Below are 22,803 nucleotides of genomic sequence, written 5' to 3'. Positions count from 1 at the left end.
AGTGCCAATAATGTCTTAATAGCCACTGTGAAAGTTGAAAGTCACCAAGATCAGACTATTAATCACATTGTGAACTAGAACGGCACTTGGTGGAGCGCATACCTCCACCGGGCTGAGCAGTTTACGTTTTGTATCCCACTGATGGGTCGAATCTGGATCCAGACCTGAAACAAAATTGATTTGGCTTGTTCTTGTCACCTCCCCAACTCATCCACCAAGTTTCGTTCAAATCCTTCCACAACTTCTTCAGATATCCAGTTCACAAACAGATTGGGGTGAAAACGTAACTTCCGCCCACCTTCGGTGGCTGCGATAATGAGCTTCACCTACGGAAATTTGATGAAGGATTTATGGCAATTCACCTAACAGACAGTGCTGTGACTCGGCTGTCCAACTTGGACATAGATCTGTGAGCTGTAATTTGTCATACGCAAGATTAGAGACCAATGAATGAGATGGTGTCAAAAACGATATATGGCACGATGTTTCAAAAATTTGTGGATGAGTTATGACAAAACTAGGTGGATAAGTTGGGTCGGTGACAAGAACAAAGAAGCAGATTCGATTGTCGTTCAGGTCAGCAGATTTGGCCTATCAGTGGGATACAGAATGTAAACTATTAATTGTTCAGCCTGGCGGAGGTGTGCACTTTACCGATTGCCGTTCTAGTTTCTTCATGCAGCGATTTGGACAAAACATTTATTATTCTGCCAAAGCAGTCACCCTTTAGAAGGCCACTGAATAAGCACACACAAATATATATAATATATAATTTTAAGTTTTTGTTTGTTTGTCTGCACGTGCTAATCTCCTGAACGGTGAAAGATAGGAGGAAACCTCTGACACAAAAAATGTCGGGATGGGCCCCGGGAAGGTTATAGGCTAGGTGGCGAGGCCCTTCGGTGGGGGGGGGGGGTGTGTTTCCCCCTCACCAATCCCCTTAGGCTGTGACTGCCGTGGCCCAATAGGGAACTGATACTGGGCTCGCGTCAGACCTATGCACAGAAGATTAAATTCATTCAAAAAGAACCCGGGCAATGCCGGGTGCATCCACCTCGTATGTAATATTTCTCAAAGCAATAGGACAAAAGTGCATTCGGATGAGCACACCACCACCACCACCACCACCACCACCACCAAACAACAACTGCGTGTTTTTAACTTGATTTTTTTTTTGTCTTCATTGACACTCGCAAATAGACATGCAATATGTTTGTGACGTACAACATGCTGTTCTTAAACCTGTTAGTCGTCAGAACGATGAAGTTAATTATGTCGATTCAAAGACATGAACCTTACTTGTTATCTCTGCAGGCCTGCTGCTTGACATTGTGAATTCTCATTCTAATGAAGCGTGATTCACATTGATTACTCAACTCGAAGCACTATCTATACTTAGCCACGCGAGACCCGTGCTGATGGCTCATGCAGAGCTTGACAGATAACACTTACAGCAACATTTTTCTTTGGAACTCAAAGAGAAACGGTCATCATTCAAAGTACATCCAATTCGCATACAAATGCACATTTCTGCTGACACACTCGCAAAATACTTCAATTATTTAATTTCATGTGACAGGAAAACTTCCGAGTTGACAGCCAAACACAGATTGATTCAGACTCGGCTCGGAAGTGCAGCTTGCTGAGTTTGAGTTTGTGTTCGGCACGAGTCTATCGAATGAGGAGTTTTCTCCATCTATAGTGGAGTGGCTGAGACAGGATAAGGGCCCGAAATATTGTTTGTTCAACTCGAGAGAGTAAAAGCAACCATCATGTAAATATAATTCTATGTTGGCGGACCTCATCAATTCGTTGTTTTTTTGTTTTTTTTTGTATACCTTGTCGAGGCTCGTATGAGAGCTAACACACACAACGCACATCAAGGGGGGCATGAGACAGGAGGGGAGGGAGTGGGAAGGACAAAATAGTGGGCAACAGAGACATTAGGAGATCTGTGGAAGGGAGAGGGATGGGGCGGTGAACATGGGGTATACAAGATGGACATTACAGGGACTTTCAGGAAGGAAAGCAGGGAATTTGAAGGAGGTGGGTTTGGGGTGGATGAACGGGGGTATAAAAGATCGAGGTTTTGGATGGGGGAAGATAATAGGTGGTGGTGAACGGCTGTTTTGAAGGCTTGGAGGGAAGAATGGGATTGAAGAGAGGGTGGGAGTTTGTTCCATGGGTGGGGGGAACAATAGGAACAAACGAGTGGAGGGAGCAGTGATTCGTGATTTTGGTAGTTTTACCAGAAGGGGGTTGTTGGCGGACCTTGAGCGCCCTGCGGAAATGTGGTGGGGACAAATTGCAGAGAGAGCAGGGGGGGCGAGGCTGGAGAGGAGACTGAAGAAGACAGAAAGACCACCGACCAACCTGCAGTGATTGAGTGAGAGGCCCAAAGACTCAGCCTCATTACGGGAGATGCCAATGATCCGAAATGCCTTGGTTTCTACAGTGTGAAGCCGAGAAAGATGGGAGGCAGGAGCACCAGCCCAGAAGGGAGAGCAGTACTCCATCAGGCTGCGGACAAAAGCTTTGTAAGTGGTCAGGAGCTCAGGTGGGCCGAGGAAGGACTTTGCACGACGGAAGATTCCCAGTCGGCGACTGCCTTTGGAGGTGAGGTTTGAAATGTGGCTTTCCCAGGAAAGGTCATGGCAGATAGTGAGACCCAGAAGCTTGAAAGAAAGGACTTCTTCCAGAGGATTGTTGAGAAAGTGGATGGGGGGGGGGGGTTTCTAAACGGTCCTTTCGAAGAGACATAGTGAGAGTGTGAGATTATTCCGGATTGAAAGACGTGTTCCACGTGTTGGACCACTTTGTGATTTTATCCAGATCAGCAGTGAGCGAAGAAGCTGCTGCTTGCCAGTATGAGGGATGACCGATGGTAGGGCAGAGGGTGGAGTCATCAGCAAAGAGATGTAGATGATTTTCCAGAGAGTCGGAGAGATCACTGAAAACCAGAAAAAGAACAGGGCCCCGAACGCTACCTTGAGGAACTCCAGCCTTGACAGGAAGGGGGGATGAAAGAACTCCATTTAGGGCCACACGTTGACTGCGACAGGAGAGGAAGTCTGCGAGCCATGAGTGGAGATGGCCTTGGATACCATAGGAAGAGAGTTTGGTGAGCAGGGCAGGGTGCCAGACTGTGTCAAAAGCACGTGATATATCCAGGGATAAGGCTCGGATTTCTTGTCTGGCATTGAGGACTTCCATCCATTGATGGGAGAGCAGAAGCAGCATATCCAGGGTAGAGTGACCTGGTCTGAAACCAAATTGATGATCGGAAATCAAGCCATTGGAGAAGAGGAAGGATTTGATGCTGAAGCGATGGTGGATTCCATAAACTTGCTGATGATTGGGAGAAGGCTGATTGGTCGGTAGTTGCAGGGATCTGTTTTTGCACCTTTTTTGTGCAGGGCAGTGATGTTTGCTGATTTCCAAGCAGATGGTAGATGGCCTTGAGCAAATGAGAGGGTGAATAGAACAGAGAGAGGGTGAGCAAGAGCAGAAGGACATGTGGGCTGATGACGTGGGATGAAGGCTTTGAGGACACGTGGGCTGATGCCGTCTGGACCGGTTGCAGAATCTGAGTCGAAAGGTTGGTTCTTGAATCTGAGTCGAATCTGAGGTTGGTGGTTGCACATGATTCTTCCCAATGACACTGGAGTTTTCTCCATTCCTTCGAAGAGTATTTTGATTTGTAGTGGAATTGATTGAAACAGTTGTGTTATGTGCTCAACCCCTCATCTGTTCCAGTTCTACGGCACTAAAAGTCATCGGTGGCAGCCTGATGTTTGTGGGCGGGGGTGTGGGAGGTGCCGTGCTCTATGCCACGTGGGACCCTAAGTTTCGAACAAAAGTGGAAGGCGCTATTCCATATTCAAACTGGCTCTTTGGTGCAGCACTGGGACCAACTCAACCTCACAAGCCGGTGAGTGTTTCTCTCTTTAACTTCTTACTGGTCATGGCTGTATTGGTGAACAAAATTTCACCAATACATGCTCAATGGGCTGTAGTGGTGAATATAAATTTCTGCAATGCCTTAAAAGGGCAGGTTTTGGTTTTTATATTATTTGTTGATGCAATCTTATTGCTAATGCCTAAAGTGTGCTGTGGGGATAGCTGTGGGGGCAAATTAGACCATGCACAGGTTCTGCAAGTGATTTATTTTTGTCTTTTTTTTTTCTCCTTCAGATTGATGATTTCAAGCCAATTAATTTTATCAAGACAAAGGATGTATCCACATCTGATGAAGGTAGTTACGTACTCAATTTGAGAGCTATGTAGCGAATAAGTTGTTGTTTTTTGCCGTTTTCATCACCAAAAACAGTGCTACACTTTTGGATGCAACTTCGGTGCCGCCGAAGAAATTTCATTGCAGAAAATGCACTGCATTGTTTGCCATTACTTTCCCAACAGTAGTCTTGGCAGGCAGTTGGCATTTGGCAAGCAAACAATTATGGCATCCTACTTTACCAATATCAGATGGGTTTGCACTCGGACACAGGATCAGGTATGGGAGCATGTGCTGGAGCAGTGCATCGCTGTGTCCACTTTCCGCTGGTACTCCAGGGGCCTCCGTCTGGCCATCCCCAAGGCAGATGCGTGGCCCATCCCCATCTCCTTGAGATGCTGATCAACCTGCTGCAACCACAAAGCACGTGGTCGGCCCATTGGCCGCCTCCACTCGTGAGGCTCCCTCGCTGAGAGAATCTGGTGAGCAGGATCAGCGTCAGGAAATAAGCCACATGTCCATACAGCCGCAGCTGACGCTCACCGATTTATGCAGGTAACAAATCTCATTTGAGTCTCTCTCAGCAACCGCTCATTGGACACAAAGTCCGACCAGCGATAGCGAAGGATTCTCCGAAGAGACCTGGTACAAAAGGAATTAAGTTTCCTTCTCAGATCCCTGGTGAGAGTCCAAGTCTCACAGGATACTTGACTGAAAGTGGCAGGAATTTGAAATTTAAGGTTGACTGACATGCCATAACTCACTCTTTGTGAAGGACACCATGGAATTTTTAACTTCCACCAACAGCTAGTGCTGGTAGATTGGTCCACCAGCTTAATGTCCATCCAGTTTTTTTCTGTTTAATGGAGCAATGTAATTTCGTCTTTGTGCCTGAAAACCTAATTTTTAATGGAAGCTGCGATGCTCTGCTTTCATCGAAATGGAAATTTTATATCGTGCCATTCATTGACTCCATATTCTTTCCTCTTTCAAATAATTTATTCATTTCACAGCCAACCAATTGCTTCCCAGTGGTAAGATGCAGCTGTTACAATGTAGAAGTTCCTCGGAAGTTGTATCTGATACTTCATGGTGCTTTTTTTTTTATTTCAAAGGGACTGAACCTAAACATACAATGATAATCAGATCAAGTTATTCTTATTATTATTATTATTTTTTTTTCACTTTAAAAAAGAAAAGGTTTACAAAGTTTGGACACACTGAAGGGCTAGAACATGGAAGAGAGTGGGGAAACGCACAGCTCTAGTTGGGTGGAGAAACACTTTGAGGAAGAATGAATGATGGGATTAATGAAAGCAAAGGGGAGTGGGGGAGGAGGACACAGGATGAACAAGCTGGATACCAGTTCAAACATAGCAAGAAGGGGGCTGAAAGAAGAGGAAGGGAAAATGATAACCTGGAAATGAATGGGTAGGATGAGAAATTTGTTTACAAGAAATGAGTATGCATGAGAGATTCCCTGAGGAGTTTGTGAACAGCTATCTTAAAGCCCTGGAGGGAAGAATGAGTGAAGAGACTGAGGAAGTTGGTTATTCAGGTGGGGGAAAAAAAAAGAGGAAATAATGAGAGGAGGTGAGCAGTAAGCCTGGATTTTGGGTGTTTCAACAGGATTGGGTTACTGGCAGACCACATGTACATGGCAGAAACCTGAGAAAGGGGGCTATGATGATGATGATGATGATGATGATGACTGATCACAGAAAGGGTCCAATGTCAGAAAGGAGGTGGGAGAATACGGAGAAGCTACCGACCCATTTGCAATGCAGCTTCATTATGGGAGACAAATTATTTTGAGGGCCTTGGTCTCCACAGCTTCAAGATGTGAAAGGTGTGTCAGGAGTTCTATTTCACAGGGGAGAGCAGTACCCCCATCGAGCTGCAGATGAAGGTGTTGTAAGTTGTTAGAAGTTCAGATTTGTCAAAGAAAGAACGCATAACAGAGAATGCCCATTAGGTAGCAGGCTTTCGATGCCAACTTGGCTATGTGGTTTGTACAAGAGATTGTGGCTGACAGCGAGGCCCAAAATTTTGAAGGACTGAACTTCTTTCAGAGATTCTTTACAGAAAGTAGATTGGAGATTCACCAGACTGTCCTTTCAGAGAGATGGTGAGTGTAAGATTTGTTGAGGTTGAAAGACTTCCAAGTGTTGTTGCAGCTCCTGAATCTATTGAAGTCTGCATGGAAGGAAGCGGCTGTTACCTACCTATCTGAAGAATGAGGTATGCTATGGCATAGGGTGGAGTCGGTGAAAAGACGAGGAGGGTTTTCCAGAGAATCCAAAAGATAGTTGATGAAGTTGAGGAACAGTACTTCGGTTGAATATTTTTATTTCATTTTTTTAATTACGTTTTTATTTTCAATCCAATATGTCTGCCACACCGCGTGACCAATGACATCAGAATTTTCGGATAGGATTTTGATTCAACCAATTTGGGCTGGAATACCCACTTCACCGATGCCATCGTTGTCACCCGATATACCCTATGGTATATAGGGTCACCCTATGGGGAGTTTTCGACGTTTGCCAAGTTTCAATTTTTTTTGTAACTTCGCATACCAGAGGCCTATAGAGGTCCCTTTCAGCACACAAAATTTTGAAGGTCAAGGTCAAAGGTCAAGGTCACTTTGTCGCAAATCAGGGGAGTCGACGAAACCCTTATTTTTTGAGTAATTTTGATTGGATCGTCTTCAAACTTCATGGGAATGTAGTATATCGTCTGGCGCTCAGCTGATTAATTTTTGGTGGCGATTGGCCTTGACCTTCATGTTTTTTTTTTGTTTTTTTTTGTTTTTGTCTGTAATCACGTATAAATCACTCTGCAGAGCACAGTTATCATTGGAAATTTTTGTAACTTCGCATATCAGAGGCCTATAGAGGTCCCTTTCAGCGCATAAAATTTTGAAGGTCAAAGGTCAAGGTCACTGTCGCAAATCAGGGGAGTCAACGAAACCCTTATTTTTTTTTGAGTAATTTTGATCGGATCGTCTCCAAACTTTATGGGAATGTAGTATATCGTCTGGCGCTCAGCTGATTAGTTTTTGGTGGCGATTGGCCTTGACCTTCATGGTTAGCGCTTGAGGTCAAACATATTTGACCCCAAGGTCAAATTTTCAAGTTTTAGGAACCATATCGTGTTGTACCTCAAATTGAACACCTCGATGAGTGCTTTCGAGATATGTCAAGCTTGAGACATTATGATGTCATTTGGTGACGTTATGAGGCAAACGCATTTTTCATGGTTACTCTGTAGAACGATTCAAATCGGAATCTCTCGTAGGCAGATATTCCTCAAGGATTCGCTCCTGGTGGATAGCAGCTCTGTTCACCTCAGTGTGACCTTAAAGAAGTCACACGTGGTCACCTTTTGGCAAGATACGGGTCACCCTGCGGGTGACATTGGTTTATTTGTTTGTTTGATGGTTTCAGAAAAAAGATGCCCAAAATATATAGACGCGAACACAGACACGGGCATTGCAATCGTTGCGCATCCCCTTAAGGGTGAGACTAAAAATAGGCATTGCAAAACCTATAAAAGTCATTGTGCATTGGATTTTGAGAAAATATTGCTTCATTGAGTACAGGTAATTAAAATTGTATTTCAATTATTGACTTGTTAAACCAGTCTTTTTAAACGAATTTTGATATGATGTTTTCATATTACTGGTAATACGTGTTGCCTCTGGGAACATAGCACGTACACAAAATCTGGTGGAGAATGGCGGAGCCTTTTTTTTTTGTTTGTTTGCCCCCCCCCCCCCTGTGATTTTTTTTTTTTCAGACGTACGCACACACATGCACTCTTGCCTTATGTATTTTTTACAATAGGATTTCATTGTACTTCTATTTAAGAAAATTTGTCCCCCAATTTTTTTAAGGTCTGTTGCCAATCATACTGAAATATGCAATTTTGTATCTGTCTGACTTTTTGACCATGATACATTTGGTCGTTACTTCTTCAATCTCAACCAAACTTGACAGGACTAAGAGTCACACAATGGAGGTTGTAGCGACTTCATTCGTCCCCCTCCCCAAGGGGGTGTTCTGCCTTGGGCAAAACCGTGTTAAGGTGTATATCCGTGTTAAGATAGCTAATGGTGGCTTTCTTTCAAGACCGCTTGTATAACAACACTACTGATATTACATGGGTGAAACTCCTTCCATAATTTTGTAACGACCCATTCAGAGGTTTCCGAATGTTCATCATCAGAAAGGCATGCTGCGATAATGGGGAAATAAGGTGCTATTCCGAAATGCTGATTTGTTTATTAACCCATTTCATCCAGATGGGGTGCAATGCTAATGCAATAACACATCATAACTACAATTGTATGAATTAGTTCCATGGTAGTTTTTATTATGAGCTGTTTTTGTAGAAGTTAGCCAGGCACAAAAGCTTGCAAGCGCGTTACCGTGATTAGATGTCCGCCAGGCAGGAGACCGTGTGTATACGTGGGTGTTGCTTATCCGCCTTTCCTCGCTGGCAGATTTGTCAGTGCTGCTTATCATGATGTTGGAATGATTGAATGATGATGTAATATCATCAATCCAACGTCCTGTCAGTACATTGGAATGGCATTGATATTCGTTTACATCATGAGTGTTTGTTCACATTTTATTTTGTTATGTTAATGGTGTAGTATTAATTTGTGATCAGAATGATGCTGTTTGGAATGAAAATACAGAGATTAAGTTTATATGAAGATGGAGGAAATTGTAAAAGGGGTCGGGGAAAAGTAAAAGGAGGGGTTTTCCCGATCAGAATGCAATTGAAGGCTATGACAAGCATTCGTCCCACGTGAGCGATTTATAAAGCTGGTGAAGATTGCTCGAGTTATCACTGAGATGGGACTTGCTATTTATCCTTCGGTGGAATTCTTCAAGTCGCCTCACAAAAGGTCTAGGAGAACTTGCGTGCCATTGCTATATGTAGCGGCATCATTTTCATGTTACAATATGTAAATATTCTCGAGCTCGGGTTGATCGGGGTTTTTCTGGAACCAGTTGCAACCGGAAGAGAGACAAGCGGATTGTTCGGTCGTGGATGGAATAAAGGATTGACTCGGATTCTGACCGCCTCGGATGTCTTTTCCTTCCACGTGAAAAGATCCGCCTGCTTGGTGTTTTGGGCACAAACGATCACCATTTATTGGTGTCTTTCAGACACATTCCACTCCACAGAGATCATCTATGCCTGGTGTTGTGCTGAAAAGGGCAACACTTATTGTGGAGTTTCTCTGGTAACAATTCTTCCCTTGATGTTGGCACCTTTGTTGTGGCTCATGCGTAAAGAGCTCTTCTTTGCCTTTGTGGTACCTTGCCCGTCTCATGTTGCCTAATGCGGGTTGGTGTTGCTCGTCTGAAGAGTCCGGAGTCAATTTCACCTTCGATCCTTCATCAACATTCCTGGCTTCAGCCCTGCCGGGTTCCATTGGGCTATTCAGCTAAGTACCAAGGCAACTTACCCTTCCTTTGTTTTTACTCCTTTCATACGTATTCCCATCACTTATACGTTCACGACTCCGACCGCTGGGCAACGCTGATGCAGTGCCCCCGTTACTCATTTTGCTAACATCGGAAGTCAGACGGACAGTCAACCCACCTGGTGTTGATTCAACAGCAGGAGAGGGGATCGAACCTAAGATCTTAGGCCAGCCACCCTAACCGTTAAGCCAACACCAGGCTCCAAAAATGAATGTTCAGGTGAAATAATAAAAAAATTCTCCAAATATCACTTTAATTTGCATAGTTCCTTTTTTTGTTACAATATGAACAGGATCACCCCCAAAATGCATATTTTGACGTCAATTTTTCAAAATTTTACAGGGGAGCATACCCTCGGACCCCCTTCGGAACATCTCCTTTTTCGTTTTTTAAAAAGTTCTACAGTTTCACCCATGATAATAACATAACATTGATGTTATTACAAGACAGTATCAATACTAATAATATCCACCCTCCCCAAGGGGTTTTTCTCCTTGTACAAACACTGTGTCAATGTGTATGAATAGCTTATCGTAGCGTTGGGTGGAAAACCCTTACCAGAAGTAACAAGCTCGAATGAGCTAAGATCCTCATTCTCTTCAGGATGACATCATAAAAACGAATATGACGTCATTGTGATGTATCGGGTTCGCGATAAATTATCTGTGCTAATTGCCGGCTTGATTCCCGCAAACAAAATTCAAACAGCTTGCCGAGTTTCGGAGAGAATGGTATCGGCGATTTCCATTAGCGGTGATATGACGTCAACTTTTTTTCTAGGAAGAATTTTCAAAATCTGAGATGGTTACTGCCAGCACGTGGGCTTTCTGCATATACATGGCACGTTTCACGAAGATCCGATGAAAACTCTGGGTTGTGAAACAAAAAAAGTAAAAAAAATAGGAATGACGTCATAAAAATTGATATGACGTTATAGTGTGGTAATTCATCTCTGCTAATGCCCTGTTCGATTCCCGCAAACAGAATTCAAAAAGCTTGCCTAGTTTCGGAGATAATATTTTGGGCGATTTCCATTAGAGGAGATATTTTGACGTCGTAACTTTTTTTTTTTTCTCTGAGGAATTTTCAAAATCAGAGATGATTACTGTCTGCGCAGGGTATTATATATATACCAAGTTTCTGTGAAACAAAAAAGTCCACAAGAACAACAACGTGAGTAAGACAGATCCTCCACGAGGATCTAAAAACGAAACCACAAACGCGTATGATTACCTTTTTAAACAGTTGCTGCTGTTGTTGACCTCTGCCATCGAAGATGGACGGAGGTTACTGTTTTCACCCCTGTCTGTTTGTTTGTTTGTTTGTTTGTGAACAGTATTACGGAAAAACTCCTCGACGGATTTCGACGAAACTTGGTGGGGCGATTAGGTATGGTTTAAGGATCATGCCATTAGATTTTGGACTTGGTCCAAAGTGCAATATGGGCGCTATGGCGGCCATTTTGAAAATGTCTTTGAATTTTTGTTTTTGCATTTCTACATGTTTTAAGTTATTTTCAACCCCCCCAAAAAAAAATTTAGAGTAAAAAAAAAAACAATTTTGCAACTTTTTTTTTTCAAAAAAATTTCGATTTTTTATTTTTATTTTTTTTGGGCATTTCCACATGCGCGTCGATCTAGTTTAGTTTATTCAATCGTGGTTCAGTAGAGTGCGATCCATTTTGAAAAATATGCCAAAATTTATAATTGCGGCTGATTTTGGAACTTCAGGTGGATATACCCACGTAAAATCAATTTCTGTCTCAAGGAATCCAGTTATGACGAATGAATTGAGTATGTAAAAGGGAAAGTTGCAAACTATAACTCTGTGAGCACTGTTGACGTCAAATTGAATGAATAGGATATCAGGTTCAGTTGAGTGACCTCACAGTATTGGCGGCAGAGGTTTTGCACTCTACCGAGTGCTCCCCCTCTAGTTTAACATGAAACTGAGAAATCTGGAGGAATCCCGACATCCTTGAGGCATTCTCTGTTTATCGTGATCGTGTCAACGGTAGACAAATGGACCTGAGCCTATATCTACTGTAATATATATATATATATATATATATATATATATATATATATATATATATATATATATATATATATATATATATATATATATATATATATATATATATATATATTGTTGTGGTTGACGAAATTCGCAAACCACCATTCAGGTCCCTTAGGTGAGATATCTCTGTAAGTATATGTGTAGTTAGGCCCAAACCCGTTGTTTCGAGGGAATAAATGTCATTCATTCGGGCTGCGACCCCTCTAGATAGCCGTTTTTCTTTTACTATCTTTATTTTGGACCAGCCGCCATTACTACCACCACCAACCACGTCTCAACAGCCATCACACAACAACCACCAACCGCAACGCCGCTTCACAACCACAGCCACGACCTTTACCGTCACAACTCGCTCTCGCAACCATCGCATCACCGCCATTTCCGCGCCGCTTGTGGGCGCCGGTCCTGGACTCGTGCAGGGCGCGCACCGAGCAGCGGGTGCAAAGGCGCTGGCCTTTCCGAAGCAATCGGATCAAAAACGACTCGCGCCCACTTCTGTTCCGTCCTATCAGTGAGTATGGGGCGATTTGGCCCCGCCTCCAGGTGCGTCGGAGTAATATCGCTATATGCAAATTCATGGATCAAAAAGCATTCACGCCCACTTTTCCTCTGTCCAATGGGGAGCCAGCCAGAGGTAAAGGGTCGAAGGTGAAGGAGCGAAGCCCCGGGGCTATAAAGGGCCGCGTTCGCTCGCCGAAAAGGCAGTCGGTGGAGTTGGGAAAAGAAGTAGTCGTAGTCAGTCAAGTTCAGTTCGGAGTTGAGTTGGGAAGAGCCAGTCAAGAGAGGAGTCGGAGAAGGCAGTTGGACGGAGCTGTGAAGAGTTGGAGAGGTGGCGGCGGTGAAGGCAGTCGAGGGGGTGCTCGTGTCAGAATCGGGGAGCTGCGGAGAGGAGAGGCCGGCAACGCGACCGAGGTCGTGGTGGAGACGCTCGTCGCGGGACCCGAGCCAGGGAGATATCCTCCTTCCCCCGAGTATCAACAACCCCGTCCTGTTTCCCCCCGCGCTGAGATAGTGCGAGAAGGGGGCCCCGTTCCCACCCCATACCAGGCAGTCCCAGCGAGTCCCGCGGAGTCGGGGCGCCACCGCCATTTTGCGGCTCATCAGACGGCTAGGCCCGACGCGGTCTCGGCCCCAGGCCCGTCTGCCCCCATCATCCTTGAGGGTGGTCCTTTTCTTTTGCTTTGAGTATATGTGTTGTCGGCGCCGTCTGTGAAGTAAAACTGTATAAGTGTTGCCGTGTGCTCGGTAGTCGGTTAGATCTGCATTGTGTTTTGCTTTTACATTTGCTTTTTGTGTATTATTGTGGGTTTCTTCTTCTTTTACATTTGCTTTTGGTGTAATTGTATATGTGTGCTTTCCGTTCATCGCGAAATAAATGTGCTTTATGTTGAACTGTTTTCCCGTTTCGCTTCGTCTTTTCCTTTATTGAATCTCCATCTTACTTCACGTAAAGGGTTGGTCGTGGGCTAAAACGCCCGATAATGAATCGAACCGTCCAGGTTGACGATAACACCGCTCGGTTATCCCGATAGTACGGAACGGGTCGCTTAAAGTGGCCCGTGTCCGAAGTCGACCTGCGGCGAGGTGCGATCGCCCGGTCTACCCTCCGTGTGGGTACTTAGGTAGGTCGAATTTGGCGAGCAACCCTATCCCACGCGGGGGCCGATTGGCACGATCGTGGTGAGGCCGAAAGGCCCACCCGTGACTAGTTCCCGGCGTTAGTCCGAGAGGGTCACGACGGGATTGTCCGTCCGGTGGGCGACGTGCCGCGATTCGAGTTACGTGGCCGCTCGCACGCCGGCGGGCGCGAATCCGCAACAATATATATATATATATATATATATATATATATATATATATATATATATATATATATATATATATATATATATATATATATATATATATATATATATATATATATATTGTTGTGGTTACCAAATTCGCAAACCACCATTCAGGTCCCTTAGGTGAGGTATCTCGGTAAGTGCATGTGTAGTTAGGCCCAAACCCGTTGTCTAGTGGGAATACATGTCATTTATACGTGCTGCGACTCTTCAGGATAGCCGTTTTTCTTTTACTATCTTTATTTTGGACCAACCGCCATGATTACAACCACAACCACCGCTTCACCACAACCGCCACGACCTTCACGTCACACCTCGCAACCGTAGCATCGCCACCGTTCTTGCCCCGCTGTGGGTACCGGTGTTGGACTCGTGCAGGGCGCGCGTCGAACAGCGTGTACAAAATCACGGATTTTGTACTTCAAAAACGACACACGCCCACTTTTTGCCGTCCAATCGGTGAGCGAGGGGCGATTTGGCCCCGCCTCCAGGACGATCGATATATGCAAATTTGTGGATCAAAAAGCCTTCACGCCCACTTTTTCTCGGGCCAATGGGGAGCGAGGTGAAAGGTCAAAGGGAGGGGGTCAAAGGCGAAGCTACGGGGGGATAAAAGGACCGTGTTCGTCAGTCAGGGGAGAGTCCAAAGAAGAGAGTCGAGAGTCGGTCGGAGAGTCCAGAGTCGAGAGTCGGAGAGTCCAGAGGCGGAGAGTAGGAGAGTCGGAAGCAGAGGGTCAAGACTTCGCGGGCGGTGGAGCTGCTCGTCGTGTGCGTTGGAGTCGGAACGGAGGGGACGAGCTGTGGAAAGGCGGCGACACCAGACGAGGGGGTGCTCGCGTCGTGCAGGGAGCTGCACCCGAGGGAGGCCGACAGCGCGACCTGGCCGAGGTGGAGACGCACACCAGGGATAATAAAGATCCTCTATACCCCGAGCATCAGCAACCCCCTCCTGTTTCCCCCCGCGCTGAGATAGTGCGACCAAGGGGGCCCCTTTCCCACCCCCTACCAGACACTGCCCGCGAGGCCCGCGGGGTTGGGGCGCCATCGCCGCTCCGCGTCTCATCACCAGACGGGTAGGCGCGACCCGGTCTCGGCCTCAGGCCCGCCTCATCCTTGAGGGTATTTCTTTTCCTTGGTTTTGGGTATGTGTTGTCGGCGCCGTCTGTGAAGTAGAATTGTATAAGTGTTGCCGTGTGCTCGGTAGTCGGTATTAGCTCTGCATTGTGTTTTCGCTTTTATATTTGCTTTTTGTGTAAATTGCATTGTGTCTTTTCTGTGTGCTTTTGGTGGAATTGAATATGTGTGCTTCCCGTGTGCCGTGAATAAATGTGCTTTGTGTTGAACTGTTTCCCGCTTCGCTTCGTCATTTCTCCCATTGAATCCTCATCTTGCTTCACGTAAAGGGTTGGTAGTGGGCTGAATACGCCCGATAATTAATCGAACCGTCGAGGTCGACGATAACACCGCTCGGTTATTCTGATAGTACGGAACGGGTCGCTTAAGTGGCCCGTGTCCGAAGTCGACCTGCGGCGAGGTGCGATCGCCCGGTCTACCCTCCGCGTGGGTACTTAGGTAGGTCGAATTTGGCGAGCAACCCTATCCCACGCGGGGGCTGATTGGCTCGATCGCGGTGAGACCGAAAGGTCCACCCGTGACTGGTTCCCGGCGTTAGTCCGAGAGGGTCACGACTGGATTGTCCGTCCGGTGGGCGACGTGCCGCGATTCGAGTTACGTGGCCGTCAGCACGCCGGCGGGCGCGAAATCCGCAACACTGGTGTCAGGTCGTGCGATACAAATCCATTGCCCTCCTCTCGGCACTGGTATCGGAGAACAGGAAAACAGGCTCTCCTGTCTCCGGCTAAATTCACGGGAATCGGTCCAGGGGTGAGAGAAGCGACCCCCGATTCCCTCCAAATTACGAGCGAGCAAATTAACCCTTCACGAGAAGCAAGATGGCGTCTCAAGGCGATCGGGAGCCGGGGGTATTAGAAATGGATGTAGAATGTGTAGGATCCATAGTCCAGGATGGAATCCCCGAGCAGGAAATGTTGATTGTGCAGGAACACGGACTCGCCCAACTGAACCCAGGGCCCGAGGTGGGTGCGGCAGTGGCCGCGGTGTATGACACCTCCCCCCCCCCTCTCCACCAAGACCCTTCCCCAACCCCTGCCGAAACGGCTCACTCAAGCGCACCCGACGTGGCCCAGCTATGCGCCATGCTGGCGGCAATGACAAATGAAATAAAAAACGAAATGAAAGGCATGAATGAAAAGATGGATGCGAATACACAACAAATAAACGAAAAGATGGATACAAATACAAACGAAATGAAAGGCATGAACGAAAAGATGGATACAAATACAAATGAAATGAAAAACGAAATGAACAAGCAAATAAACGGAATGGAAGCAAACATGAAGGAGGAAATGAAAAAGTTCCGGGGTGAGACGCAGAACATGGGCCGATGCCTGCAGGCGGGCATGAAGGCCGTGACAAAGGAAATAATAGTTGAGACAAGGGAGGTAAAGGGTGAAGAGGAGTTGGCAGAGACACGGGAGATAGAAAAAATAGAGGAAAGACTACACGAGGAAGACGGGGTAAGTGACGCACACACACACACAGAGGTAGTGGAGGATAATGGGGGTGAGCTGGCGGACTGGGTAGAGACCCAGTGCGAGCACCTGGATGGCCTCCTCCAGGAATGAGGGGAGGGAGTATGCCCCCTTGAGGCGAGTCACGACCAGGTGAGTTCGGTCGTGCTTTGCGAGGTTGAGAGGAGGAGTGCTGTGGACGGGTGCACGGAGAGCTTGGGGGGTATAGAGGCCCCGGAGACCCTTGTGGGGACACAAATCCCCAGTGTGGTTGTCCCTGTGTGTGTGGTGCAAGGTGTGAGTGCGGCACCGTGTGTGGAAGCGACCCCGTGTGTGAGTGGTGTGGTGGCGATGGTGCCAGAGTGCGTGCTTCCCAGCACGCCGGGTGTGGATGGGGCACCGTGTGTGAGTGAGGCCGTGTGTGTGAGTGAAACGGCCAGTATGAGTGAGGCACCACGTGTGAGTGGTGTGGTGGCGATGGTGCCGGAGTACGTGCTTCCCAGCACGCCGTGTGTGGATGAGGCACGGAGTGTGAGTGAGGCACCGCGGGTTAGTGCCCCCGCGTGTGTGGGTGAGGCACCGTGTGTGGAAGAGACCGCGTGTGTGTGTCGCCGTGTGTATGAGTGAGGTACCGCGGGTGAGTGCCCCCGCGTGTGTGGATGAGGCACGGAGTGCGAGTGAGGCACCGCGGGTGAGTGCCCCCGCACGCGTGAGTGAACGGCCGTGTGCAAGGTCGCTGTGTGCCAGGGAGACCGTGTGTGTGAGAGAGCGGTATGAGAGGGAGATGTCGGTTGGCATGCGGGAGCACGCAGCCGCGTCTCCCCGTGTGAATGTGATGGAGTGGACTGTGTGCGTCGTAACACGCAGGTATGCGTGTGTGGAATGGAGGCGACGACGGCGACATGTAAAGAAAGAAAGCCGAGTAGCGGCTGTAGTTGTTTCGGGGACCGTGCCGGGTTCACCCAGCAGGGAGCACGCGGTTCGTGCTGTGCAACGCACGAGACCGCCACGTGCTCGCTTGCGAGAGTGAAGTCCCGGTCCGGAAACGCCAGCGGTGGATTTGCCGATCCCGCGGACGGACAAAGTTTAGGCAGGGAAATGGATTTGGACCGGACGGGTTCTCCACGCGATCGTGTGTGTTAAGCTCCAACGGGCAAAGCACATGTGTTCGCGTGGGGAACCCCTCGAGACGTGGGGCTTGTGTTTTTTTTTTTATGCGCACGGTGACGTCATGGCTGCACGTGTGGTTGGAATCTGGCAGGAGGGGTATCTCTGCCGGATGGTACCGTCCAAGGAGGGACGAGGAACACGTGCAGCTGCATGACGTCACGGGCAGGTGCAAAGTGCGCGAGTTGCCGCGCAGGTGCTGCGCATGTAAAGAAAAAAAAAGAAAAAGCAAGCCTCACTTTCGGGTGCACAGGATTCCTGGGCAAGGGGTGGAAGACCCCCTTGACCCCTGGGCACAGGATGAAAACTAGTTAGGGGGAAGGGTTAGCTTAGCTAGACCGACTTCATGGGGCAGGGGTAAGTCCTCATGGAGTCCGTGGAATGGATTAGTTAGAGGGATTGTAGCCAGATTTAGGTTAGGGAATTGATTAATGGGATTATTTGGAGACCGTGACAGACTTGTGGATGTGTAGAGGGGATGTAGTTTAGCGACGTAGTGTTAAAAGGAACGTGCTGTAGTTTAAGGGACGACGTGGGAGCACGAGTTAGTTAGGGGATGTAGTTAGAAGGATGGCAGAGTTCAGCGGTGTGTGTGTTGAAGAGTTGTGGGTTGTGAGGAGAGTACGTGTACATGTTGAGTGAGTGAGGCCAGCGGGTCTGTGTGTATGGAGTGAATGGGGAATGCATGGTGCGATGAGTGATTGGGGGGAGGAGTGACTCCCGCCCAAGGGACCCCGGGGTCAGTGTAGAGTGAGTTAGCTGGGTTAGTCAAATTGAAATATGGAGGTCGTTTTGTTGTTGGTGGGAAAGTAGGCTCGAGACCCATTTGGAGGGGTGCAGGAGCCCTGTTGACGGGCTTGGGAGCGTGGCTGCGAAAGGTGAGTATCGCTGAGTGGGTACCCCGGGCACCAGGCTAGTCGGCCGTGGTAGGCCATGGGCCCATGGGGGGCCGGGATAGAGTAGTGGGCACGGGTGCGCCTGCTTGGTGCGGGGGCCCGGGGCGCCATTAGCCGCGTGGGCAGTGTTGTGGGCACGGGTGACCCTCGGAAAGGGGCCCGGGAGGCCGGCCTGCCACGTATGCGTTTCAGGGGAGGTGCCATGGGGGGCACTCCCCGGTGTTAGGGAGCTGGTAGGCTCGGAGGCAGGTTAGTGCCCAGGGGTGCCATAGCGGGAGAATCGGCAGAGGGTCGTGCCTGCCAAAGGGAGCCAAAGGGACACCAACACAGGCGACGGGAATCTGGGTTGTTAGAACCAATAGTTTAAGCGAGAGGCGCTTGTTGAAAGCCCCGGGGTAGTTTAACAGTTAAATGGATAGGGTAGATAAGGAGATGTACTCCTCCGCACCATCCATCCCCTCGCTGTCGTTGTGGGCCGCTGGACCCACTTTGGGTTAGATCGCCGAACTCTGGGGAGGCCATTCTGAGGCTTCGTTGGGCCTCGACACAGGACGTTAGCTCTCCCTTATTCCCCTCCGGGAAGGGAACGTAGGGGTTGGGAGTAGGCTAGGTGACAGAATAGGTTAGCCGAACAAGGACGATAAAGGGGGTTAGGGGACGATTTATAGTGGGGAAGTAAAAATAAAAAAACAACAAAAAAATTAAGGGGGCTAAATTGGGGTTTGACAAATTAAGGGAGTGGGTATGTACAGTGACAGGCAAAGGCGATAGGTGGGAGGGAGACAGGTAGGTAGGTCCGAGCCCGCCTTCCAAGTGGCCAGCACCACCGCACTCCACCAACCTCCACTGAACGGCAAGAGCTGGCCAACTTCATCGGCTGGCCGTGTTTTGCTTCAAGGCGGAGGCCGGCCAACTTCGTCTGCAGCTGCTGTGCTGCAAGGCCTGTGCCGGCTGGATCGTCTGCAGCTGCTGTGCTGCAAGGCCTGTGCCGGCCAGTTCATCTGCTGGCTGTTTTTCTTCAAGGCCTGTGCCGGCCAGTTCATCTGCCGGCTGTGTTTGCCTGCAACGGCCTGGTTCTGTGGGCTGAGTTTGCCTGCAGCGGCCTTCTTCTGCGGGCTGTGTTTGCCTGCTTGCCTTTGCCATGCCATGCCCACTGGCCACGTTCACCAGCCCCGTTCAATTTTTGCTTTGCCCCCCCCCCCCCGTTCATTTCCATGTGCGCCAGGATCGTAAAAGCAACAATTTGCAAGCTGCGAGAACTGCCCTGTTGGCGGCTACAACACGGGCCTGCAGTGGCGGCCCGTGCACCGTGTTTGTGTCCATTCATGCATCCATTCGTTGTGCTCATTGCGTGTGCCACTTGAGCTGGCACGGAGACTGCGTTTGTGCAGCCCATGCACCGTTGTGGTTCACTGCGTTCAGTTCAAAAGGGAAGGCCTTGGACTGCGTGTGAGCAGCCAGCCACGTTCCCTGTCACCTGCATTGTTTTGAGCCAGAGACTGCATGCGGGCAGCCTGGCTCCCTGCTAACTGCTTTTCTTTTGCAGAGTTCAGTGATCCTGGGCCATGGTTTAGTGTAAAATTTGTAAGTTAAGGTTAAGATGTACTGTACATATGAGTGCGCCCCCGGCATGTCTGTCTAGCGCCGGCAATTTTATTTAAGTCGTCCGTGTGAGTGAGTTTGTTTAGATAGTTACGCAGCCCTCAGGTTATTTATTTTGGGGACACGAATACCATGAATGTCGCACTCAGGGATCCGTAGGTAAAATGTACTAGGGGAAAACTACACATGATGGCACACGAAAATTTGACGACTCGGGACGAGTCTGTAAAAAGGGGAGGGGGTAGTGTTGTGGTTACCAAATTCGCAAACCACCATTCAGGTCCCTTAGGTGAGGTATCTCGGTAAGTGCATGTGTAGTCCGCGCCCGCCGGCGTGCTGACGGCCACGTAACTCGAATCGCGGCACGTCGCCCACCGGACGGACAATCCAGTCGTGACCCTCTCGGACTAACGCCGGGAACCAGTCACGGGTGGACCTTTCGGTCTCACCGCGATCGAGCCAATCAGCCCCCGCCTGGGATAGGGTTGCTCGCCAAATTCGACCTACCTAAGTACCCACGCGGAGGGTAGACCGGGCGATCGCACCTCGCCGCAGGTCGACTTCGGACACGGGCCACTTAAGCGACCCGTTCCGTACTATCAGAATAACCGAGCGGTGTTATCGTCGACCTCGACGGTTCGATTAATTATCGGGCGTATTCAGCCCACTACCAACCCTTTACGTGAAGCAAGATGAGGATTCAATGGGAGAAATGACGAAGCGAAGCGGGAAACAGTTTAACACAAAAGCACATTTATTCGCGGCACACGGGAAGCACACATATACAATTCCACCAAATGCACACAGAAAAGACACAATGCAATTTACACAAAAAGCAAATGTAAAAGCGAAAACACAATGCAGAGCTAATACCGACTACCGAGCACACGGCAACACTTATACAATTCTACCTCACAGACGGCGCCGACAACACATACCCAAAACCAAGGAAAAGAATACCCCCAAGAATGAGGCGGGCCTGAGGCCGAGACCGGGTAGCGCCTACCCGTCTGGTGATGAGACGCGGAGCGGCGATGGCGCCCCAACCCCGCGGGCCTCGCGGGCAGTGTCTGGTAGGGGGTGGGAAAGGGGCCCCCTTGGTCGCACTATCTCAGCGCGGGGGGAAACAGGAGGGGGTTGCTGATGCTCGGGGTATAGAGGATCTTTATTTTCCCTGGTGTGCGTCTCCACCTCGGCCAGGTCGCGCTGTCGGCCTCCCTCGGGTGCAGCTCCCTGCACGACGCGAGCACCCCCTCGTCTGGTGTCGCCGCCTTTCCACAGCTCGTCCCCTCCGTTCCGACTCCAACGCACACGACGAGCAGCTCCACCGCCCGCGAAGTCTTGACCCTCTGCTTCCGACTCTCCTACTCTCCGCCTCTGGACTCTCCGACTCTCCTCTTCTTGACTCTCCGACCCTCCTCTTCTTGACTCTCCGACCGACTCTTCTTGACTGACGAACACGGTCCTTTTATCCCCCCGTAGCTTCGCCTTTGACCCCCTCCCTTTGACCTTTCACCTCGCTCCCCATTGGCCCGAGAAAAAGTGGGCGTGAAGGCTTTTTGATCCACAAATTTGTATATATCGATCGTCCTGGAGGCGGGGCCAAATCGTCCCTCGCTCACCGATTGGACGGCAAAAAGTGGGCGTGTGTCGTTTTTGATCCGTTTTTGAAGCACAAAATCCGTGATTTTGTACACGCTGTTCGACGCGCGCCCTGCACGAGTCCAACACCGGTACCCACAGCGGGGCAAGAACGGTGGCGATGCTACGGTTGCGAGGTGTGACGTGAAGGTCGTGGCGGTTGTGGTGAAGCGGCGTTGTGGTTGGTGGTTGATGTTGTGGTGGTAATCATGGCGGTTGGTCCAAAATAAAGATAGTAAAGGAAAAACGGCTATCCTGAAGAGTCGCAGCTCGCATAAATGACATGTATTCCCACTAGACAACGGGTTTGGGCCTAACTACACATATACTTGCCGAGATACCTCACCTAAGGGACCTGAATGGTGGTTTGCGAATTTGGTAACCACAACACTACCCCCTTCCCTTTTTACAGACTCGTCCCGAGTCGTCAAATTTTCGTGTGCCATCATGTGTAGTTTTCCCCTAGTACATTTTATCTACGGATCCCTGAGTGCGACATTCATGGTATTCGTGTCCCCAAAATAAATAACCTGAGGGCTGCGTAACTATCTAAACAAACTCACTCACACGGACGACTTAAATAAAATTGCCGGCGCTAGACAGACATGCCGGGGGGCGCACTCATATTTACAGTACATCTTAACCTTAACTTACAAATTTTACACTAAACCATGGCCCAGGATCATTGAACTCTGCAAAAGAAAGCAGTTAGCAGGGAGCCAGGCTGCCCACATGCAGTCTCTGGCTCAAACAATGCAGGTGACAGGGAACGTGGCTGGCTGCTCACACGCAGTCCAAGGCCTTCCCTTTTGAACTGAACGCAGTGAACCACAACGGTGCATGGGCTGCACAAACGCAGTCTCCGTGCCAGCTCAAGTGGCACACGCAATGAGCACAACGAATGGATGGGTGAACACAAACACGGTGCAGGGGCCGCCACTGCAGGCCCGTGTTGTAGCTGCCAACGGGGCAGTTCTCGCAGCTTGCAAACTGTTGCTTTTACGATCCTGGCGCACATGGCAATGAACAGGGGGGGGGGGCAAAGCAAAAATTGAATGGGGCTGGTGAACATGGGCAGTGGGCATGGCATGGCAAAGGCAGCAGGCAAACACAGCCCGCAGAAGAAGGCCGCTGCAGGCAAACACAGCCGGCAGATGAACTGGCCGGCACAGGCCTTGAAGAAAAAACAGCCAGCCGGCAGATGAAGTGGGCCGGCACAGGCCTTGCAGCAAAACAACAGCT

At 48.8% G+C, this 22,803-nt stretch overlaps 1 protein-coding gene across 1 annotated transcript in view; it reads left to right on the top strand.

Moving 5' to 3' along the window:
* IMMT (inner membrane mitochondrial protein) overlaps positions 1-22,803 on the top strand; it is a 62,824-nt gene that overhangs the window by 9,044 nt on the left and 30,977 nt on the right. The window contains exons 3-4 of the mRNA XM_085848537.1: positions 3,757-3,931; positions 4,195-4,255. Of these exons, the coding sequence (XP_085704663.1) occupies positions 3,757-3,931; positions 4,195-4,255 (236 nt within the window). The remainder of the gene's footprint in view (positions 1-3,756; positions 3,932-4,194; positions 4,256-22,803) is intronic.

Source organism: Eptatretus burgeri, chromosome 12 (genome assembly GCF_056783735.1).
Source record: "Eptatretus burgeri isolate ZD-2024b chromosome 12, Ebu_testis_v1, whole genome shotgun sequence".
Lineage (NCBI taxonomy): Eukaryota > Metazoa > Chordata > Myxini > Myxiniformes > Myxinidae > Eptatretus > Eptatretus burgeri.
Note: the sequence above shows the minus strand (reverse complement) of the source record. Positions and strands in the feature narration are given on the sequence as shown.